At 37.7% G+C, this 22,478-nt stretch overlaps 1 protein-coding gene across 3 annotated transcripts in view; it reads right to left on the bottom strand.

Moving 5' to 3' along the window:
* Nucleotides 1-13,526: 13,526 nt before the first annotated feature.
* Nucleotides 13,527-22,478, bottom strand: part of SGCE (sarcoglycan epsilon) — a 66,983-nt gene continuing 58,031 nt past the window's right edge. For all 3 annotated transcript variants that reach the window (XM_082846791.1, XM_082846789.1, XM_082846790.1), the window contains 2 exons: nucleotides 16,504-16,547; nucleotides 13,527-13,691 (listed from right to left, as the gene is read on the bottom strand). In XM_082846791.1, the coding sequence (XP_082702917.1) occupies nucleotides 13,675-13,691; nucleotides 16,504-16,547 (61 nt within the window). In that variant the 3' untranslated portion in view covers nucleotides 13,527-13,674. The remainder of the gene's footprint in view (nucleotides 13,692-16,503; nucleotides 16,548-22,478) is intronic.

The raw sequence follows: 22,478 nt of genomic DNA, 5'->3' as shown, positions 1-22,478 counted from the left end.
TATAGTATCATGTCATCTGCACACAGTGACAGCTTTACTTCTTTTCCGGTTTGGATTCCTTTTATTTCTTTTTCTTCTCTGACTGCTGTGGCTAAAACTTCCAAAACTATGTTGAATAATAGTGGTGAGAGTGGGCAACCTTGTCTTGTTACTGATCTTAGTGGAAATGCTTTCAGTTTTTCACCATTGAGGATGATGTTGGCTGTGGGTTTGTCATATATGGCCTTTATTATGTTGAGGAAATTTCCCTCTATGCCTACTTCTGCAGGGTTTTTATCATAAATGGGTGTTGAATTTTGTCAAAAGCTTTCTCTGCATCTATTGAGATGATCATATGGTTTTTCTCCTTCAGTTTGTTAATGTGGTGTATCACATTGATTGATTTGCGTATACTGAAGAATCCTTGCATTCCTGGAAAAACCCCACTTGATCATGGTGTATGATCCTTTTAATGTGCTGTTGGATTCTGTTTGCTAGTATTTTCTTGAGGATTTTTGCATCTATGTTCATCAGTGATACTGGCCTGTAGTTTTCTTTCTTTGTGACATCTTTGTCTGGTTTTGGTATCAGGGTGATGGTGGCCTCATAGAATGGGTATGGGAGTGTTCCTCCCTCTGCTATATTTTGGAAGAGTTTGAGAAGGATAGGTGTTAGATCTTCTCTAAATGTTTGATAGAATTCGCCTGTGAAGCCATCTGGTCCTGGGCTTTTGTTCGTTGGAACTTGTCCCTTCAGGTAGGAAAACTGAGGTCACATGGCTAATAGGTGGCTGAGCTGGGATATGAACTCAGGGAACCAGGCTCCAGTGTCTATACTCTTAACCACTACATGAAATGATCCTCCCTCTTCACCCTAGAGGATGCTCATCCTGCCCCTTTTACAGCTGAGGACACAGAGACCCACAGCCTATTTCATAGAAGTTCACACAGCTAGTGACGAGGCGGGCCAAAAAGAGTTAAACTCATGTGTCTACTTCCAAGTCTTGTGCTCTCCTACATGGTACACGGCCTCCCTTTGCTATCCTAAAATAAATAAATAATTAAAATTTTTAAAATTTAATTTATTCAGTCACATAAATGACCATGGCAAGAGATTAAGGGTGTGCCTCTCAGATCTTCCCAATCAAACCAGAGGGCCTCTAAGAAACACAAAGGTGCTGTCCCTCTGCCATCTCAGCAGGAGGCAAAGACAGAGAAGGAATTATCTCCAAAAAATCTAGGGATGGCTTTTGTCTACTGAAGTTGATCTCAGTGAGATCCACAGAAAGCCCATAAAGTTCTTGAGAAAATCGTTCCAGTGGAAACTCTGCCAGCTGGGACTGAAAATGACGGCAAACGTACAAATTAAAGGACGCTGTTTAATACCTCTCACCCACCCCCAAAATCTACTGGCAGGAAGCAGGATAATACATGCTACCTTTCATGAAAAAGAAAGAGTGACTCAGAGGATGGAACCAAGAGTCACGTAAGATTATTCCCAAGCCTTGAAACCTAATCTAGGAGAAAACGGTTGCCCCACTGGATTTCAGAGCTGTTATGGATCAATGTTTCCTTTTTATCTACCATTTTCTCCCCCTTTTGAACCAGAATGTTTATAACTATTATCCTACATTTCTCTCACCACTGTAGCCAAGGTATGTTGGGGGGAAAAACTTGTTTCTTTAGTATCACAGGTTCACAGGTTAAGAGAAATCAGACTTCAAGAACTTCACTTAACAGATGACACCCAGGAGCCTTATCTGCATCTGATTTAAATAATGTTTGACAATGAGGTTTTGGACTTTGAGCCGATAATATCATGAAATTCAAACTTAGATGATGAGATTTTTTTTACTCTGAGAAGGTGCCATAATAGGATGATACTCCTGGGAACATTGCACCTAGGAAAGGGGCAAATGTTTGGAAAGGACGTGAATCTTTGGGAATCAGAGGAAGGACTGTGATAGGCAGAATTCTAAGATAGCTTCCACTATTCAAACTTTTGGTATAATTATACCCTGTATAACCCCCTCTCATTGAGTATAGAAGGGACTAAGAATCAGTTGACTTCGAGTTCATTAAAAAGAGATTGTCCCCAAGTTTGGCCTAATTAAGTGAACCCTTAAAAGAGTGACTGAGCCATTCCTAAAGGGAGAGATTCAAAATGAGAGAGATTCTCCTGCTGACTTTGAAAAAGGAGATACCACGCTGTGAACTATGCAAGACGCTACACGGCAAGGAACTGAGAGCAACGTCTAGGAAGTGAGAATTGTCTCCAGCCTATAGCCACCAAGAGAGCAGGGACTTCAATACTATAACCACAAGGAACTGAATTCTTCCAACAATCAGTGAGCTTGGAATAGCACCCTGAGTCTCAAATAAGATCATAGCTCAGGCCAACACCTTGACTTCAGCCTGGTGAGACCCTGCACAGAGGACTCACCTAATGCATACCCAGCCACCTGACCCATGGAAACTGTGAGATAACACATTTGTGTTGTTCTAAGCTGTTAAGTTTGTGATAATTTCTATATAGCAATTGAAAACAAATCAATGACTGTTATACATCTCCAATGCTTCCCTCTTTTAAAAAGTATCTATTTATTTAACAAGTACCTATCTCATCATTTTATGTGGAATTGTGGGAATGACGCAAATTACTCATACTTTAGTATATGTCTCCATATCAAGAGAGACCACACACAAACAGAAGCATCTGAACCTGATGTAGATCATAAAATCTTGTACTTTAAGTCTGTTGCTGTGTTTGGATGAGAATTTGGAGTCTTGAAAAGGGTTTAGTGTATTTTGCATGTGGTAGGAACATAAACAATCAGGGCCAGTGTGCAGACTATGGTGGATTGATTGAATTAATGGCCCCAGTTAATAGCTGCCCCATATTTAGTATACCTGTAATCTTATATTCTTCTCCTACTCTGATTTAGGGCTCAGTCAGTTTACCTGCTTTGATCAATGACATATTAGCAACTGTGTCACAAAGAGTGGCTTGAAAGAAGATGCACATTTTCTGATAACCCTTTTGTGTTTCTGCCATGCTACGAGAACATGCCCATGCCAGCCCAATTAAATGAAATAAACCTGGAGGAAACCACGTTTTCCCACCATACCAGTTGAGGCCACCCTAGATCAGTAGTTAGTCAACTCCACAACACATGAGGAAATTTAACTGAGACTGAAAGAAACTTCTAATAAAACCCAGCTTAAATGGTTGACCCAACGTGAGCTAAAAAATGCTTATTATTTTGGGGGTAATTTGTTACACAGCAGAACTGTAGCAGTAGATAAATGACACATCAAGACATAAGCTGCTTAGCATAATCTAGTTGAAGGATACATCTTCCATCCAATTTAAAATTTTTCAGGCACTTGGCATTTCTCACAAAATAGAATATTTCTCACCAAGTAGGCTTGTGAGTCACTCTGATGCAGAATGTGTCAACATAATAGATCCAAGCTATTTTAAGAAAGACCTCACATGTTTAATCCATGATTATCAACTATAAAGATGTAGCACCAATGACACTGTTATGTCTCACTAGAAATTCTATGTGCAGTCAATAAAGAATTCTCCTATCTCAATGAACCTGACTAATTTGGCTTGGCCTGGGAGTTCACAATCTCAACATTCAGATTCCTGAACACAGGAGGAAGCAATTTTAATTATTCATTTCAATTTTTCAATAATTTTCAGAGAGGAGGAATCACCACAGATAAGTTAGGCCATAACTCTATTTTGAAATGTGTTTGTTCTCCTTTAGGTTTGTCTAAGATAGCCCTGTGTTACACATTCACCTGAAACAAGAACCCTGGACTTCATTATCTGTATGCATGACAGAACCTTTGAACACTGTGCGCTGATATAGACATTACCACGCATTAGTATACATGTCCAGTTAACGTTTTACTAATACTGTCTGTTGGAGCCAATAAAATTTGTTTCAGAGGCTTACCACAAACTTATATACACGAAAATTTGGCAAATGGCATAGAAAATTTCTCAGATTGCACGTCTACCTTGCTCTTTGCCCTAGTAAGAGTTGGCCTCTGTAACTAAGAAAAAAAAGTTCAGAACTAAACTCTTGGTTTTATCCTTGATATATATTCTTTGCTCAGCCTTCTCAAACTCAGTAAATAGATCAAAAATATACCCAGGAACTAAGGCCATAACTCTGGAAATTATTTTCATTCCTCCTTTCCCCAAATTTCCAAGCCATCAACAAATCCTATCAATTTTATATACAAAATATATTTCTCAAAGACAAATGGTTCTATCTGTTTTTTCTTCCTCATCCTATTTCTCAAAAGTTGCTCTTCTTTCCTCTGCATTAACTCCTTGCCCTTTTATCCATTCTTAATATTTTGTTAGAGTGCTATTTTTAAGAATTTTTATTTTCACATAATTTCAGACTTGCAAAACGTTTTAAGTATACTACAACTAGTACCATATACTTAAAGTTATCAAATGTTAATATTTTATCACACTTGATTTTTTTACTTCTATCTATATATCTATCTCTCTATGTAAATTGCAATTTATTTATTTATTTCTAAATTATTTATTTAGAAATAATTTATTTATTATTTACATAAATAATAATTTACTTATGTAAATTTATTTACATAAATTTATTTCTAAAAGAGCAATTTATTTCTAAATTTATTTATTTACAGTTTATTTCTAAAAGAGCTGAGAATTCCAGCTCAAGATCACACATTGCATTTGGTTGTAATGTCTCTAGTTTCTTTTAATCTGTAGTTCCTCAGTCTATAGCTCCATGAGCTTGATGCTTTTGAAAAATAAGGCCAGTTATTTTGTAGAATGTCTCTCAGTTTGGTATTATCAAATGTTTCTTCTTGTTTGATTTAGGATATGCATTTTTGGCAGAAATATCACAGAAATGGTGGTTCTTTTGATGCATTATAACAGGAGGCACGTAGCATAAACTTGTCCCATTACTGATGGTACCTTTGATTGCTTGGTTAAAGTAGTGTTTTCCAGGTTTCTTTACAGTAAAGTTACTGTTTTTCGCCAAGGTAATTGTTAAGATATGTTGATCAAAGCAGGATGTTGAAGAGATACTTACACACCCATGTTCACTGCTTCATTATTTACAATAGCCAAGCGGTAGAAGCAAACCAAATGTCTATCAACAGATGAATGGATAAAGGAATGTGATATAGATATACAATGAAATATTACGCCACCTTAAAAAGAGAAGGAAATCCTGTCATATACTACCACATGGATGGACTTCAAGGACATTATGCTAATTGAAATAAGCTGGTTATAAAAGGACAGATACCATATGATTCCACTCACAGTAGTGAAGTAGTCAAAAAGTAGCTGAAGTAGTCAAAAATCATAGAAACAGAAAGTAGTAAGGTAGTTGCCAAGGACTGAGACAAGGGGGAGGAGAAATCAGTGTTTAACAAGTATACAGTTTCAATTTTGCAAGATGACAAAGTTCTAGAGATCTTTTGCACAACAACGTGAATACAGTTAACATTACTGAACTGTACACTTAAAAATGGTTAAGATGGTAAATTTGATGTTATGTGTGGTTTTTGTTACCACAGTAAGAAGAAAAAACAGGATGGCCAGAACACTATGTAAAAAATGTTCATCTTTAGTGATAAAGAAGTATTAAATAGAACCACCAGTACCAGCGATGAATATTATTACTTTTGTCATCTTTGACAACCTGTCTTTGCATAGGTTAGGATGTAAATTGAAAACATTACCTTCTTTGAAAGTATTTTGGCAATATAAATACATTAAACATGGGGAAATAAAAGGATATGTTGAAGTCCTAACTCCCAGTACCTCAGAAGTTAATTTATTTGGAAATAAGGTTGTTGTAATAGTTAAGTCACACTGAAATAGAGTCAGCCCTTAATCCAATTTGGTTGGTATCCTTATGAGAAGAACAGAAGAGATACAGAGACACAGACACACAGGGAGAGAAGGCCATGTGATGACAGAGATAGAAGGGCTGCCACTGCAAGCGAAGGAATGCCAAGATGGCCAGCAAACCCCCAGAAACTAGGAAAAGACAAGGAAGGATTCTCCTCTAAGGTTGTAGAGAAAGCAGGGCCCTGCTGACATGTTGATTTCAGACCGCTAGCTTCCAGAACTGTGAGACCATAAATTCTGTTGTTTTAAGCCACCCAGATTATGATATTTTATTATAGCAGCTTTAGGAAACTAAAACAGTAATTAATCATTACACTGTACAGAGATATTTTGAGTCTATGTAAATATCCTATATTACGGTAGAGATAGAAGATGTGTGTGTGTACATATATACATCTATATATCTTCTAGCTCTGTTTATTGGGAGGACTTAGAAGCAATGACACTGTAGAATATCTAGTACCCAGATCTTAGTTTCTACTTAATTATCTATTTATGATTCTTGTGTTAAACAGTTTTCTCCGTGGTGGTTGCAAAATGATGATTTGCTAATTCCATCATATCTTCTACATTAGTTGATATTCTACTGTAAGGAAGCATTTCATTCATTTATATCAGTACAGATTCAGGGACTCTTATCTACAGTTTATAATACATTACTATACTTATTTTGTTACCCAAATTGTCTTATATTTGGCCAGTGTGAGCCCCTTCTAGCTGGCTCCTGAATTCTTTTGTAAACCTCCATTATTCTTTGGACATTTAAAATTTTTCTGGCACAAGAAGGTGTTCTGGGTCCACGCTCATGCTATTCCATCTGACAAAATTGCTAAGGGTGACTGACAAGTGATCATCTTTCCAATTTTATCTTAAGTGTTTTCTCTTAAGATAGACCTATTCTGATCATTTAATCTAAGCAGTTCCCTTCTCCAGTCCCTATTACAACACTCCTTTAACCTTCACAGCCTTTACTTATTGACATTAGATTAATTCCTTCAACAAATATTTATTTAGCGCCAACTAGTGCCAGACATTGTACTAGACTTTGTTTATTGTCTTTCATAACACATTATGTCTGTTTTATTTACCAAACGTAATTCAAGGCCTAGAACATAACAGGTTCTAAATAAATATTCACTGCATGAATGAACAAAATGACCTGATACCAAATCCAATTAGAAATTTTGAGATGGTTTGGGGAAAAAAAAGGAACAGGGATATATTATTCTGTTAGACCAATTTATCTCAATCTTACCTCATTGTTTTAGCACTTAATTTGCTTTAGGCACACACACGGACGCCCAAATTTAGGTAATAAAAAGAAGCTTGTCATATAAAAATCATTAAATATGTTATTTATAAAATTACTAACATAAGTCCACAATACATTACTGAAAACTCTTGAGAACAGGTATATTTTAATATTCAATTGTTTTAAGATTCTGTAAGTGCAATTAATATAAGGTATGTTCCTTATATAACATATTCAATAAGGTAAGGGCAATATCCTGTAATAAATGTTAAACTTTCTATAGCAAAAAATCATACCAGGGCTTCGGTGGTGGCACAGTGGTTAAGAATCTGCCTACCAATGCAGGGGACACAGGTTCGAGCCCTGGTCTGGGAAGATCCCACATGCCGCGGAGCAACTAAGCCCGTGAGCCACAACTACTGAGCCTGCACGTGTAGAGCCTGTGCTCCACAACAAGAGAAGCCACGACAATGAGAAGCACGCGCACCGCGATGAAGAGTAGCCCCCGCTCGCCGCAGCTAGAGAAAGCCTGCACACAGAAACGAAGACCCAACAGAGGCAAAAATAAATAAATAAATTAATTAATTAATTTAAAAAATCATACCAAGTAGGATTAAGAAAGATAATATAAGTACCCTCATTTTTGTTCAGGTCAAGTTCTATCATTAAATGGATTTTCTATGAAGCTGTGAAAAAAAATTGACATCTTTGGATTTGGAAATAGCAGACAAGGGACTGTCAACTTAAAATCATATATTTTTCTACAAGAATTCAATGCAGCATTTCTCCAAAATGTGTTTATTCAGCTCAATTATTATATCTAGGCATTTTCTTTTTTGTTTTTAATTCCACTGAATTAAAAATTCTATCTGATAAATTAGGTCACTGAGGATGACAGAACTACTTATCTGCATAATTATGTCCTTCATTTTCACATACAGCTATTAGTCCACAAGCACCAATCACATGTTTTGTCCAGTCCACATCTGTGGGACGATGCGTGTGTTCACCACTTTTTCTTCCTGAGTACACAGGAAGACTACATTTCCTACCATCCATGGCAATTATGTCTGGGTGACAAGACATTACCAACCACCAGAGCGTAGATAAGAGTGAGAGATGCCATTTCGAAGCCCATCTCTTAAAAACAACCAACATGGGCTTCCCTGGTGGCGCAGTGGTTGAGAAACCACCTGCCAATGCGGGGGACATGGGTTCGAGCCCTTGTCCGGGAAAATCTCACATGCTGCAGAGCAACTAAGCCCATGCGCCACAACTACTGAGCCTGCACTCCAGAGCCTGCAAGCCACAACTACTGAAGCCTACACGCCTAGAGACCGTGCTCCGCAACAAGAGAAGCCACTGCAATGAGAAGCCCGTGCACTGCAACGAAGAGTAGCCCCTGCTCGCAGCAACTAGAGAACACAATTAGAGAAAACCCACACGTAGCAACAAAGAGCCAACGCAGCCAAAAATAAATTAATTAATTTAAAAACAAAACAACCAACATGACCTTTCAGCTTTAATTTCCTTTTCCATAGAAATCCTGGATATCATGTGTTCCAAATCATATAGTATACAAAATGGTGGAAGGCTGACATAGTTGCACTGTAGTGTGATATTAGTGAGCAGTAAACTTTCGTTGTGTTAAGCCACTGTGATTTCAGGGATACATTTGTCGCATCAACACAGCTCACAACATAATTTTTCCCTAAATGAAAATCAGTCCTCTCACCGCATGAGACTCCAATGATGGAGCAAAAAAGTCATCAAGCCATTCTCCCTGATATATGAATCTCATGTATATCACAAGTCGACTTGTATGCTGTACATCAATGATTTCATCTCACTGCAGACTGAAATGTCAGCTAATAAATACAAGTGATAGTAATTGCCTTTAAACATTGTATGTTAATAATACTATGCAAAATCCAGCAATGCCCCTTGATCAAGACATTTTGCTAATAGCTTATTCAGCTTTCTTTCTTTTTCTTTCTTTCCTTCTCGTCTCAAGTGTCCATAGCATCTCTGAGCTTCTCTGCCCCAGGTTTTTCTCCAGAGCACCAAGATCTCACCCAGCCTACTCACAGCCAGAGCCCACAAGTATGTGAGTCAGTGAATGAAAGACTAAACCTTCTGTCACGTGGAGGGAAAATTCTGAGGTTTATGCTCCATAGTTCATTACAGAATCCGCAGTAGGACCAAGTTCTGCTTTCCAGAATAATAGCCAGATGCATGACATAACCTTCACTGTCTTTCCTTCTGACCGCCTCACTCTTTCTGCTTCTATACTCTGGCTTCCGGGGATTACGTCCCAAATGAACGAGCTATTCTGGGGGGACCCAAACTAATTCAATACTTCTGTGGTACTGCTACCTTTCATGAATTTATCTATAAAAGCAATCAATTTCATTCCCAATTGTTTTTATTAAAAAAAGAATTACATATTGTTTGAAAATGATGCAAAAACAGACAGCAAACTAGTTACTGAGGTACTAGGGAACAGATTTCTGATCCAATAAAATCCACTTTTTTAAGATGAGCACTTTTCTGTTTGGGCTTCTTTTATGTAAAATCCTCACCCCAAATCATGTATTCTCGTACATAGAGACATATATTCTATATTTGCAGTCGGAGCCCTAATCATTCCATATGTTCATGGCATTATTTTGAATTATAGTACATGTACATATTGGTATAGTGTGCTTATTGTTGTCAGTTTTCTTCTTCAGTGAACCATTTCTGAACCATTGATCCACATTTGTGATTGGGAATGTAAAGCAATACTATAGAGATCCACTGGAGCCTCTGGAAAGTAGATGCTGAAATGGAATTGCAAGTGCAAAGGTTTATTGGGGCCAAAGCTGTGAAAGATAAGAGGGGATGCAAGCAGAATTGAGCAAGGAAAATCTTCAACCCATGATGGCGATCTGACACCTCTGGAAAGAAAGGTGGGGGGGAGGGGAAGCTGGATTGAGCAAAGAGGTCATCCGACCACAGTGCACATCTGACAGAGTCACAGCCAACCCAATAGAAAGGTCCAGAGAAAAGATTTCCCATCAGAGGAGTCCCAGACCCTAGGACTCAGACCATGCTCAGTCATGGCTGAAGGGTGCCTGCCCAGGAAGTTTCTCTGTTCAGAGGCCAAAGGCAGGTCCTGAAAGTGCTAACGACTGGAAGCTGTCAGTTAACTGCTCTCCTTGCAGCTGAATGGCAAGTTCTTTCCTGAAAGAAGACCTAAGCAGCACGCTGCCATGGCTGTCACAGTTTAAAAAGATATAAGCACCAATATGAAAACTACATGATAAATTACCTAAGATGAACTGCAGCCTATGAATGGAATGCAAAGGGAGATGATCTAACCACAGAAACCCTTGCAGCCCATGTACAACCTTTTAAAACGTCAGATTTATTAATAACATAGTATGGTTTCAATAAAAACCTAAGTAATATTACATTTTAATTTTGTGAAATGTGAATAAAATACCATCCCTGCCTTTCTCTGTCCATTAGATTCTGGCAAACACTCAACTTGACGTACCCTACTCTTCTGCTAGCCATTGGAGGAATAACTGTAGCACAAAATGTAGCTGATCCACGAGTGTTCCGGTGACATACCGAGGACCAGATTTCTCATCAACTTTCACGGCGTCAATGACTATGTATACCCAGATGACTTACCAATCATATCACCAGCCCAGACCTCTACTTGGAGCTTCAAATTCATGTATCCAACAGCCTACGTCTCTCGGTTTTCTCAAGGGCACTTCAAGTTCACCTTATGTACAACTGAACTCATACTGTTTTCCTCAATCCTGGTTCTTATCCAGTATCTCTTATAACAATGGACAGCACTACCATTTGACACGGCCCCATCAGAATTAGCCCCTCTCTTTTCCTTAACACCATTTCCAAAGTATCCAATGTACCAACAACTGCTGTTTTTCACCTCCTAAATAGCTCTTTTGTTTGTTTGCTTTTATTTCCATTTCTCTAGGACGTGGGTCAAAAAGGATCTTGCTGTGACTTACGTCATGGAGTGTTCTGCCTATGTTTCTAAATAGCTCTTGAATATCTCCATTTCTCTCCATCTCTTCTACCACCAAAGTTATTTCTCCAGTTATATCTACAATAGCCTCCTAGCTGGTCTATCCACTCACACTCTGCCCACCTCCTCTATCTCTTCTCTATATTACAGCTGGATTGATTGTACAAAAATGCAAAGTATGACCACATCACCATCCTTCGTTCTTAAAATGCTTTTGCCTTTAAAGTCATGCATGGTTTCGTCCTACCCGTTATCTTGGGTCTCACTTTCCCAACACCTCCTCCCTATACTCCATACTCTGGCTGCACTGAACTTTCCGGTAAACTCCTACACTCATCAGCAACTCTTCTCCCCAAAGGACTTAGCAATGCTCTTCTCTCTGCCTCAAATACTCTTTTTTACTCCACTTCATCTTATCAATTTCTACTCATCCTTTTGCTAGCAGAGCAAACTTCCTTAGGAAATCTTTTGTGACCCTGATGACCAGGTCACATCCCCCTGTGATAAGCTTTTATAGCACCAATGACTTTCCCTCATAGTATTTATCACAGTTGCAATTTGACATTTATTTGTATGACAACTCGATGAATGTCTGTCTTTCCTACTAGAATGCAAACTGCATGAAGACAGAACCTGTGTTTCGTTTGGTCCACCACAGTGTCCTCAGAACATGACTCGACTCATATTAACATATTGGGTGTACAACAGACAAGCTGCTAGAAGAGTGTTCCATAAGAAATTCCAAAATGCAAATTTGTGAGGCTGCTCCATCTTAGAATGGTTTGCTTGAAAGTTTTGATCCATCCCCTCAATTGGGTATAGTCAGGACATGGGAAGCAAGAGCTCAAATCTTGGACCACTGAACCCAGAGGTCACACACCCCACCTACATGCTATATCTATACTCGGAGGCTCCAGCCTTGATGTTGTTTTCTACTTAATTATTCTGTAAGTATTCTCTTAGCCTCAAATTTAGCCTTAACATTTTTACCTAATGCTCTCTTCTATCATCGGTGTAGACATATAGACATGAACTTCCCCAAAGAGAAGGTCATCATTTATTGAGTGGCCATGGAAAAAAGAAAAGTCACAAACTTTTAGGGGATATTTGGCATCTAGAGCTGAGTTTTCATGAGTTCCTGAAAGTGCAGACAACCATTGCAACTGGTTTTTTAGGGCAACAGCTTACTGAAAAAAGGTGTTCTAATGTAAGTTCACCATTGGGACCCCAAACTCACCATGTACTCATTTGCCTCAAGCTGATCAATCCAGGAGAATAGCGAGTGGCAATAATACCCTAGATGTCTTGGAAAGGAATATGAGGTAAATCTTTAAAAAACCAAAGATCCCACATCCTCTGTTAAGTCCCAGGAAGGTGTGGCTGGGAGGGGGCGTTTCAATGTCTGTTAAGTCCCAGGAAGGTGTGGCTGGGAGGGGGAGTTTCAATGTCAACGACATGGTAGACTATTTCCCTTAAGTGGAAGACAAGTTGTACACAACACTAACAGGGAACCTTCTTGGATTCTGGAATCAGATCTAGATAGCATTTGTGTATCCTCTGACCAATTAATAGGTAACACAGAAATCTGCCCAGATCAGATTAAGAGAAGGTTTTCTGGTCTGCAACAAAAGCGGCCTGCTAGTTGGCCTGATGACCACATTGATCCAGTGGTGTCCAAGATGCATGAAGCATGTATATACCAACATGGTATAAGGAAACTCTGCTAAGCCTTGAAAGTAGTGTTACCACAGGGAAGCCTGGGGTTTTGGAGCTAATTCATGTCACCATCAGCAGGTAACTATTCTCTTTTTGAGTAACAACTCCTGGCGTGCTTCTAAAACCAAAGATCTGATTATAGAGTCAGGTTAAGTATGCAGTCTGGGCTGCCCTTCATGAACTGGGGATCATCAGATCATCACAGTCCAAAGGGCCACGTTTACCCTAAAACAACTCCAACGAGTGGTATATAAAAGAACAAGCTTTACAGGCCACAAGGATAAAAGTATTAAGTAAATGGGTAGCTCACTTGGAACACAGAAGCGTAGACATTTTATACATTATAGGAAGTGCTTAATAAAAATCTCATTAAATAAAGAATCAACACGCGAACCTGTTCCTAGCAATGAAAGATTCCTACTACACAGGAGGCAATCAAATACTTTCTGAAGTAAATTTTGCCAGACTTCAGGCTTCATTAATAATATTTATTTTAAAGATCACTTTTCATTGTAACAAATATAAAGTCATCAATGTTTTACAAATTGTCAAAAATGCTTTAAGTACCAAAAAAAATACATTAGTAAAATGAATGTTATTTTGTATTATTTGATATATACTTGATACTGTCAACATGCATACCATATGTCAGAAAAGCTCATGCATTATTGGAAGAGAGCAAAAATAAGATATAAGTGCTATATTGTCTGATTACAAATTCATTGCTTCGGTTAGTTTTCTTTCTTCAGGGATACCATTTACCTGCAATGTGTAAGAATGAATATGGGCATGAGTTAAGCATGGACACTTTTAGATTTGGAGCAAAACGAATTACTGCAAGGCGTAATGTTCTATCTTCTTAACATAATTTAAAATAATTATGTTGCATTATTTCTCTGCATTTGGTTTTCAAAAAAAAGGAAATTCTAAATTAGTCATCTGCTTCTTGGGTCAAAGCTACAATGTTCTGTATTTCTCAAAAGGCACGGCCTGAAAATTCCTCCCACAATAAACAAAAAGAATGAGTTTGACTGCAGGACGTATGACTGTACCTTTTAATCGTGGCTCTTTAGAAAATATCATGTGGTTTGGAAGGGCAGAGAAAATGAGAAAACCTGAAGGGGCATCAAAACTAATGGCTTGGGCCTGGTCCAAACGGTAGTGCTATTGTCAGCTCTTAACTGCTCTATTATCTCAGCCAGTGCTTAAGTCCAGGATTACAACCCCAGCAGCTAGTTCATTTCTTAAACTTCTGATGATCTTTTAAAAGAAAACAACTAACTAAAGAAAACAAACTTCAAAATATACCCTCCCTTGACAAATTCCATACAGCAAGCTGCAAACAAAATGACTTGATATCCATGGGACAAACACTGTGCTTAAATTACCTTCATAAAGAAAACTGTGACGTTAGCATAGTGCTTTGAGGTAGCTGGAAAAAACAAATTATGAAAATCCTGCACTAATGTTGTTGCCCCTTTGCGATACCAGGATAACCAGGATAGAGGGACAGCAAAGCTGTTGTGCACAGGAAAATACATACACAGCACTGAATCCATGCATGTGCAGACAGAATGGAATAACTTCTAAATTGAGAAACAAACTTCATGTTTTCATTCACATGAACAGAACTGGGAATAAGGAATGTAACTTGCCCATTTAGCTCTTCTCTTCAGGAGGTACGACTATTTGGTGTTACATTTATCAGAGGCAGAAACACAAAAATCTAATATCATAATTATAAAAGATGCCAGGCTGGTCTCTCTCCCTTTAGCACTTAGGTACTTTGGGGACTCATCAAAAACAAGAACAAGAAGAAAACAACCAAGAAGGTATGGTGTACTTTAGGCAATAATACAGAAAATTACAGAAAAATATAAGAAAACAAGAAGGCAATAGGCTATAAGTGTTAACTAAAAAGGAGATGAAAGCTTTCCTAACTCAAGCAAAATGCTTGTTCCCCAAAACCTGTCTTAGAAAAATAACTTAGAAAATTATGTTGAACAACCTAAAATCCCCCTAGGGAAATTCTTTGGCTCTTATAACATTTGCTCAGGCATAAATTATCTTTGTATTTGGAAACGGTGCCTATTACTAAAACGTAGCAAGCTAACAAGTCTACTTGCTAAAAATTTATACAACTATTAGGTAAATCTCCCTAACATCATCTACTTAGGTTTCCTTATTTCTCCCAATGGGAGGGGGGGAGAAGTCAAATCTAGATTTTTTAAGTATTCGAAAGAACTATTCACTATTTTTCTAGATATTGTCTTCCTTCACTCCTTGTCTGAAATAATTAAGAATCAGAGGTATGACATCTTAGGAGAGATGGAAGTCTAGGAGGTTAATGAGGAAGAAGTTCTAGCATTTCCATTGAAGAAATATTCTTTTAAGATTATACGTCTTTAAAAAAAAGTCATGAAATTAGTGGTAGTAGGGATTCATTTATTTCTTTGCTCTTTAGACAACACACAATTACAGCAGTTTGTTCCTTCATTAATCTCCTGAATGCTCACACAGTAGCACCACTGCATTAATATACTGAACAGTCTTGTTGAAACATGTTAGCATTTAATTAAAACAAGCAATCAGAATTGTGGGGGAAATTCTTATAAACGTTATTTCATAATTAAAATCTGATGAACAACTTCATTATACTTGCCTCAAATCTTTGAAAAGTTGTCAAACGAAAATCTCCTTAAATTCCCGAAAGCAGTAATAGAGAAGATAATTTTTTGAATGAAAACAAGCAATAATTTTCTATATGTGCCTAAAGTTTTTATGAGACTTACTTAATAGCTTCCCTACCACAATACCACTATTCATACTCAGAACTCCACATCCAACTTACATTTTTAAAACTTCTCTGGCTTTTCCAAAAGAGCTACAAAGGCACTACTGGTTGCTCAGCAATTAGAACTAGGAATCAACCACTAATTAGAAAACAATCATGAATAAGTTATCTACTTGGTACAGAGATGAATGAAATAATTGGCTGTGGAAATTTTTTAGGGACACTTGAAAGAAATAAACTTAAAGAAAGCAAGTCTTAGGGAAATAGAATAGTCCAGGGAGAATTGCCCGCCATCTTGTTGTCACTGGTCATGTTATAAGAGCTTTTTAAACGGCATTAAAACCAGACCGACCATTTCTCATTTATCCCCCTGAAGCCTCAGTGATTAGTCACAATGGTTTCCTTTTGTAAGAGTCAGTTTCAAGCTGCTCACTTACTGAGACAAATCCTGGAAGCATCCAAGCTAAGAATTTTTCATACCAAGGGGAAGAATAGGGAGCTTCACTGAAGGAAGGGGATTTTATTCAGTCTTCCTTAATTAGACAGGACCTCCATGGATGCGTTTGCTGTAAGATCATTTACCCTGTGTTTATCACTCTTATGCCAATCTACGCAATGATCTAAGCTATTATTCAGAGGTTCTAACTCTGATTAAGGAATGACACAACTGTTTGGCCTCACTTGGTGAAGCTAAAGCTTCATAAATTATCTAGTCGTATAGTTATCTTTTGATCTATTAGCTTCGTTCATAAACATGAACTTATTACTTTTCGTACTCACCTGTAGTCTGCTGTTGGGGAATCTGAGTCTGATGTGGCAAGTTCCTAGAAATGATTAACATCTTTTAGTAAAACTGTATTTGTCCACACACATGTTAACAGAGAGCAGACACATGAGCATGAAAAGCTTTATAGCTGGAAAGACCCCAGAAATCATCTGATCCAGCACAAACACATCCCCCCACCTCTCATAAGTTTATGGATGAGGAAACTGAGGTCTGAGGAAGATGAATAATAACAATATGTGATAATGTTCATGGAGTTTCTACTACATGTTATACTCTACCTCACAACAACATAGGAGGTAGGTATTATTTTTCTCAATTTACAGATGAGGAAGTAGGCTTGGAAGTCCAAGGCTACGTAGCCAGGAAGTGGTGGATAAAGATGAGAACATAGGACTCCAGGGCTTGTGTCTGTAACCTGTACACTTTCAGATCCAGGTCTAGAACACATATACACACTCACAGAACAACATATATTACCATCTTCATTCACTGTGCCAAACCTGTGCTCCTCCATCCAAATCCCAGGGAATGACACTGGCTATCCACCCAACTGCACCAGTCAAAGTATGGAAGTCATCATTGACTCTTCCCTCTCGTTCAGTTTCTACAATGAATCCCTTGGGAACCCTTCATGACTCTCCTCAATCTCCCTTGGCTCTGTTGGCGTCTTCCCCATCTCCACTGCTACCTTGGTTGAAGCCATCATCTCTCATTTGGATCTCGGCTACTGATCTGAATTATCTCCTCATTCCCATTCTTGCTCCCTTATAATCCACTGTGCACATTGCTGTCAGATGATCTTCTGAGACACAAATCTGATTATGTCATTCAAATGAACACATTTCATTATTTCCTTATACCTACTGCAAATTAAGTTTCTTAGTGTGATCTGGAAGGCCATCAATGTATCTGGTTCCTACGTGGAGCCCTCCCTGAACTTCCTGAAACAGAATCACCGCCACCATGGCCACTATCATCTCTTGCCCCCAGCCAGCTCCCATTTATCCTTCCAAACTCAACCCAAAATTTGTTACAGTGGACTCATATTACTCCTATAATTTAAAAATATCCCACAGGAATGTTAATTAAAATATTTAACTTATTATTTTTAATTTAAAAAGTAACATCTCAAGTACCACCTCTTCTATGCCCCCTCACTCTCTAAGCACCCCTTCCCCCAACTAGGTTACCACTGAGCAGGCTTCCATACACAAGCGGTCATTGTATTTCTCCTCACATAATGTTTAACTGCCCCGAAGTGCCTTAACAGTAAGAACGTTCCTATTTTGTTTAGTATCCCTAGCAGTAAGCATGCAATAAATTATGTTTGGATGAATACACGCAAAAATGAAGATACTTACAAAGATTCACATAATACACATGTTTATCAACACTCATATTCACCCATGCATTTTCAGATTTTGATATGAAAATTAGTTTACAAAAATGTACAATTTAGATTCTGTGTGGAAGAAATTCTAGGAGTCAGTCCCTTGCAACAGAGTAGGGCTTGATCCAAGCCAGGGATTTTCAAGGTTTTTTGTTTCTCTTCAGCAATGGAATTCCTTTTAATTGAAATCCTAAGCAGAACTCTTGATGTACAAAAGAGATAAATGTGAGGTTGCCCGGGTTGAAACAAGGGAGCCAGGAATCCCGCCTGCTTTGTTTCCTTTGCCTCACATGCTGGACCCTAAGGCATTGGTAAGAAACCTCCAAGAAACAAAGTTTGAAAAGCGTTGATCTGAATCATTTCAGCCAGGCAAATATTATGCTCCAAATACAGTGATCTAAACTCGAAAACAGTATATACTAAATACTGTTCAAACTTAAACTAATCCACTGGAATGTTAATGACTTCAAGTGAATTTTTTTAAAGTTTCAGTTCCTTTTAAAATATATGGTTAAGGAAATAAAGTCAATTCTAATTCAATTTGAGGAAGTTACTTAATAATTCATCTCAATAATTACATTCTTTTTTTGCTATTCCCTATCAGCCCTACTTATCCTTGTGTGGTCTCCGAGAGTATTTTCCTTGGTTTGTTTATTCTTTCAGTATTTCACACAATGTATTTATAGTGCTTTTGATCACGAAAGTAAAAAGATTAATTTACAAACCACAGAAAGGAAATTAAGTTACAGATTTAAAGACGGGTAAACAAACATCTTTACTACCAAAGTCAAAATGCAATTTCACGGACATTTGGGAGGGGGATATGAGTTTTCTTTTAACTTCTCAGGTACAACTACTTTGGGTCTATTCTACATTAGAAATGAATACGGCACACCTTGCGTGCACACGCATGCACACACGCACACACACACACACACGTCCTCATTTCCTATCATCTCTAGCTCTACCTGGCCTATTAATGGATTAAATCAATACATTTTGACAAAATAAAGATACCAAAGAGGACAAAGAAAGCCTTTCAAAAGCCCTAGATCAGGATAACCAAATTCAAAATCAATCTGTGAATGAAGTAGCTGGACCCCACTCTCTCACTGGCCAATCCACCTGACCCTTCTGTGGAACACAGTTTTAAAACCACGGATCAAAGTCAATCTACACTCTGTCATTTCTTCTCTAGCCTTCGGGGTTTTTTTTCCTCTCTTGCTACAACTTTCTAAACAGCAATGGCCTTGGTTAGGTTTGAAGAGAAATGGTTAGTTCAGAAAGTGCTACACAAATGAGTAAGAAATCTGGAGGAGAAGTATGAGCAACTGTGTGTATTACACTGGTTTAGGGATTTAAAAGTATCTGCAGTGAGCGTCCCAAATAAGTTTGTTAAGTTTGAACAATGTACATGTGCTCCTCACAACTTCAACTGAAACTCAGATGAGTTACATACAAGTACAGTGTGTGCAACAAGGTGCTCAACAAAAAAATACGTGGAGATTCCACATCCCCAGAGTCTCCAATGTGCGCACACATGACTGATTTTGCGGTTGACCAAACTTGTGGCTACAAGTAAGACTGTGAGTGTTAATATACTTATGATGGGCATATTTGAAGTATGTATTCCATTTAAAGATTGAAGGGAGGTAACTCATAAGAGCGCTGCTTCAGGCATATTAGAAAAATGCCCACAACTGACTTTGCTATAGTTGAGCAGACAATGCAGTAAGAAAATGGAAACGCTTCTATCTTTGGTGAAAGCAGGCTGCTAAAGGCAATTAGACAGGAAAAGTCGGGGTTGACTTCAAACAGAAGTCCTATAATCCTTCAAAGAAAGGACCTTTATAAAGTCATCAAACTATTTAGAATAATTAAGCTATTAGTGGACTGGTGGAAAGATTATTTTGCGTAAACTGAATTATGTAGAAAAAAGATTTACAAAAACTGTAATTCTCTAAATTATTAGCATTAATTTTTTTCTATTTTTACTACCATTAACGACAGGCATTTAAATAGAAAATTATGTAAATTGGCTATTGCACAAACTCTATCCTTCAAGAAAGCAAAGGTAATAACTTGCAAATTAATAAATAAGTGATTTGGGGGAGTACACAATTATTTATTATTTGTGCAACCATTTTAAAGTAATTTGACATTCTTGGATATCCTGTAGAGTAATTCTATGAGTAAGGTTGATGATTATCAACTCATTATGTTCCTACTTGCTTGAAGACTCAAAAGCAAAGAAAGGCTGAGGGATTTGTATAAAGCCACAGAATCCATGCCAGAGTTGAAAACAAATGACATTAGTTTAGTTACGTGGAACACAAAACACTTCTTTTGAATTAGTATGTATTCATTTAAAAATAAGAAATAGTAATATCTTTTTGGAACTTCTCAATTATCAGCAAAATTGACATTACCCAAACCTTGAATTTTCTACAAAATTTTTTCTACAAAAATGCTGATGTGGACCCTATGACTACTTTTACTAAGGAACCAGGCCATTATTTTGCTCAAAGAAGGAAGGAAGGACACAAAGAAATTGGAAACATCACCACAATTTTAAATTTCAAGATCTAATTTTAATTAAAATCAATGTAGAATATACGTGGAATATAAAGAAGAAAGGAGAAATTCATTTATTTTAGGTTCTTTTCCCTACTTTTATAAAGCTGAAAGCAAGCCTACCACAGCTTTAAACTGAAGAAGTCCAAATCTCTAGAACCAAAATCCATCAGAGAGATACTATATCTATCACTTTTAGCATATACTCGCTGAATTTTTTTAAAAAGTCAATGGCTCTGAAATATCCTTGGCTGCTCGACACTTCTTGTCAACAGGAAATCATTATCTTGATCCCCCCGAAACAGTCTCTTCAACTGATATTAACTTTCATTGAAACCTAATTTTTTATTTATGGAATTTTACCATGAAGCTGGTTCTCACTATTACCCAAGGGAAGACAAATGGAAAAATACTTTAGATAAAAGCTAAAATGATTAGTTACTAAATATCTATAATTAGAAGACTTAACTCTACTTTTATACTTGTTAATTTGCAAAAGATTAAACACAACCTACTTCCTGTCTTGAGGGAGACCCAAGCACCCTGGATTAAGTGTTATGTTTAGTATAATGAACAAGGAAAATTTTTGTATAGCCAATTAAAATCTTCCTAGAAAATGTTTGGGTACTTGCCCCTATTATTCCTTATATAAATTCCTCATTGACGAGGCCTCCCACTCAGGAAAAATCAATTGATACTGATGTTGGGATTAAAAAAAGAATAATGAAGAGGCAGATCTACCCCCTAAAAGACCACATAATACACTACAAATTAAAGAATAAATTATTTTTTAGAAAATGGAATATTTGGGATCCTCCAGTCAATACTTCACATGAAATCGCAAAATGAGCACAGTTTCCAGGTGGTTTTTATCTTTTCAAGGTTTACCGTTTCTCTGTCCCATTCGGATATCATTTTCTAATCAGCACTAATCTCTCACTTCTCCACACCATCCTCCTCGGCAGTTTAAGGAAGTGTGAAAATCTAGAGGCACAAAGCCCAACACTCTGGACTGTCCCCTTTCACATTTTCTTTTGCACAGACCCCTCAGGGGGAATTAGGAGAAACTGTTCCCCCTTTAAAACGTCCCCCCCACTCTCTCCACAACAGAAATACTAGAAATAATGAATCCTAAAATGTAGGTTCTTTAAGTATTTAAAGCTGGGATGCCCAATGTTTTTTTCCTGCTCCACCATAATACATACGTCCACCAGCTTCCAAACTCCCAGAAGCAGGGCCCTGGGATCTGTATTGCAAAAGCCTCACAGGGGAGTGTAACGTGCAACTTGGTTCGGGAATAACCAGGCTAGACTACTATCTCTCAACATTCCTTTTAGGACCTAAAATTCTATGCCTTGGAATTTGACTTTCTTAATTTAAATCATTACAAAACTTATCTTTGAAGTACATCAGTCAAATCTGTATCATATTTTTGATGTTACATCTTTGGTCAAAAACGTAACCTCTAATCACAACAATGATTCTTCGGGCAAGGCAAACTTACTTTTAAGAATTACTTTAGAATGTGATTTCTAGCAATGAATTGTAATAAGTCAGGGGACTGCCTATAGAGGCAAAAATTCTTCTTCCTATTAATGGTAACACGTATTCACTGAGCTACAAAGATAACAGATTAAGTACAGATGCAGGCAGCCTGACTATACTGTGGGATGGGGGGCACTCTACAGAAGACACGGCTAGTGCTCCTCAAGACTGTCAAGGTCATGGGAAGCAAGAACGGTCTAAGAAACTGCCTGGAGCAGAAGAGACTAAAGAGTTATGCCAATTATTGTGTCCTAGACAGAATCTTGGAGCAGAAGAAGCACATTGGGGGAAAAACTAGTGAAATCTGAAAAAAAAAAAAAATCTGAAGTCTGGTTGATAGTAAAGCACCAATGTTGGTTTCTTAGTTGTGACAAACTAAGGGACTGTACGATGTTAACGATGGGAGAAATGGGGTGGGGGAATCTCTGGGAACCCTGTATTATCTTTGTAACTTTTCTG

This window comes from Leucopleurus acutus (assembly GCF_964270905.1).
Source record: "Leucopleurus acutus genome assembly, chromosome: 9".
Classification (NCBI taxonomy): Eukaryota; Metazoa; Chordata; class Mammalia; order Artiodactyla; family Delphinidae; genus Leucopleurus; species Leucopleurus acutus.
This window is presented reverse-complemented; position numbering and strand designations above follow the sequence as displayed.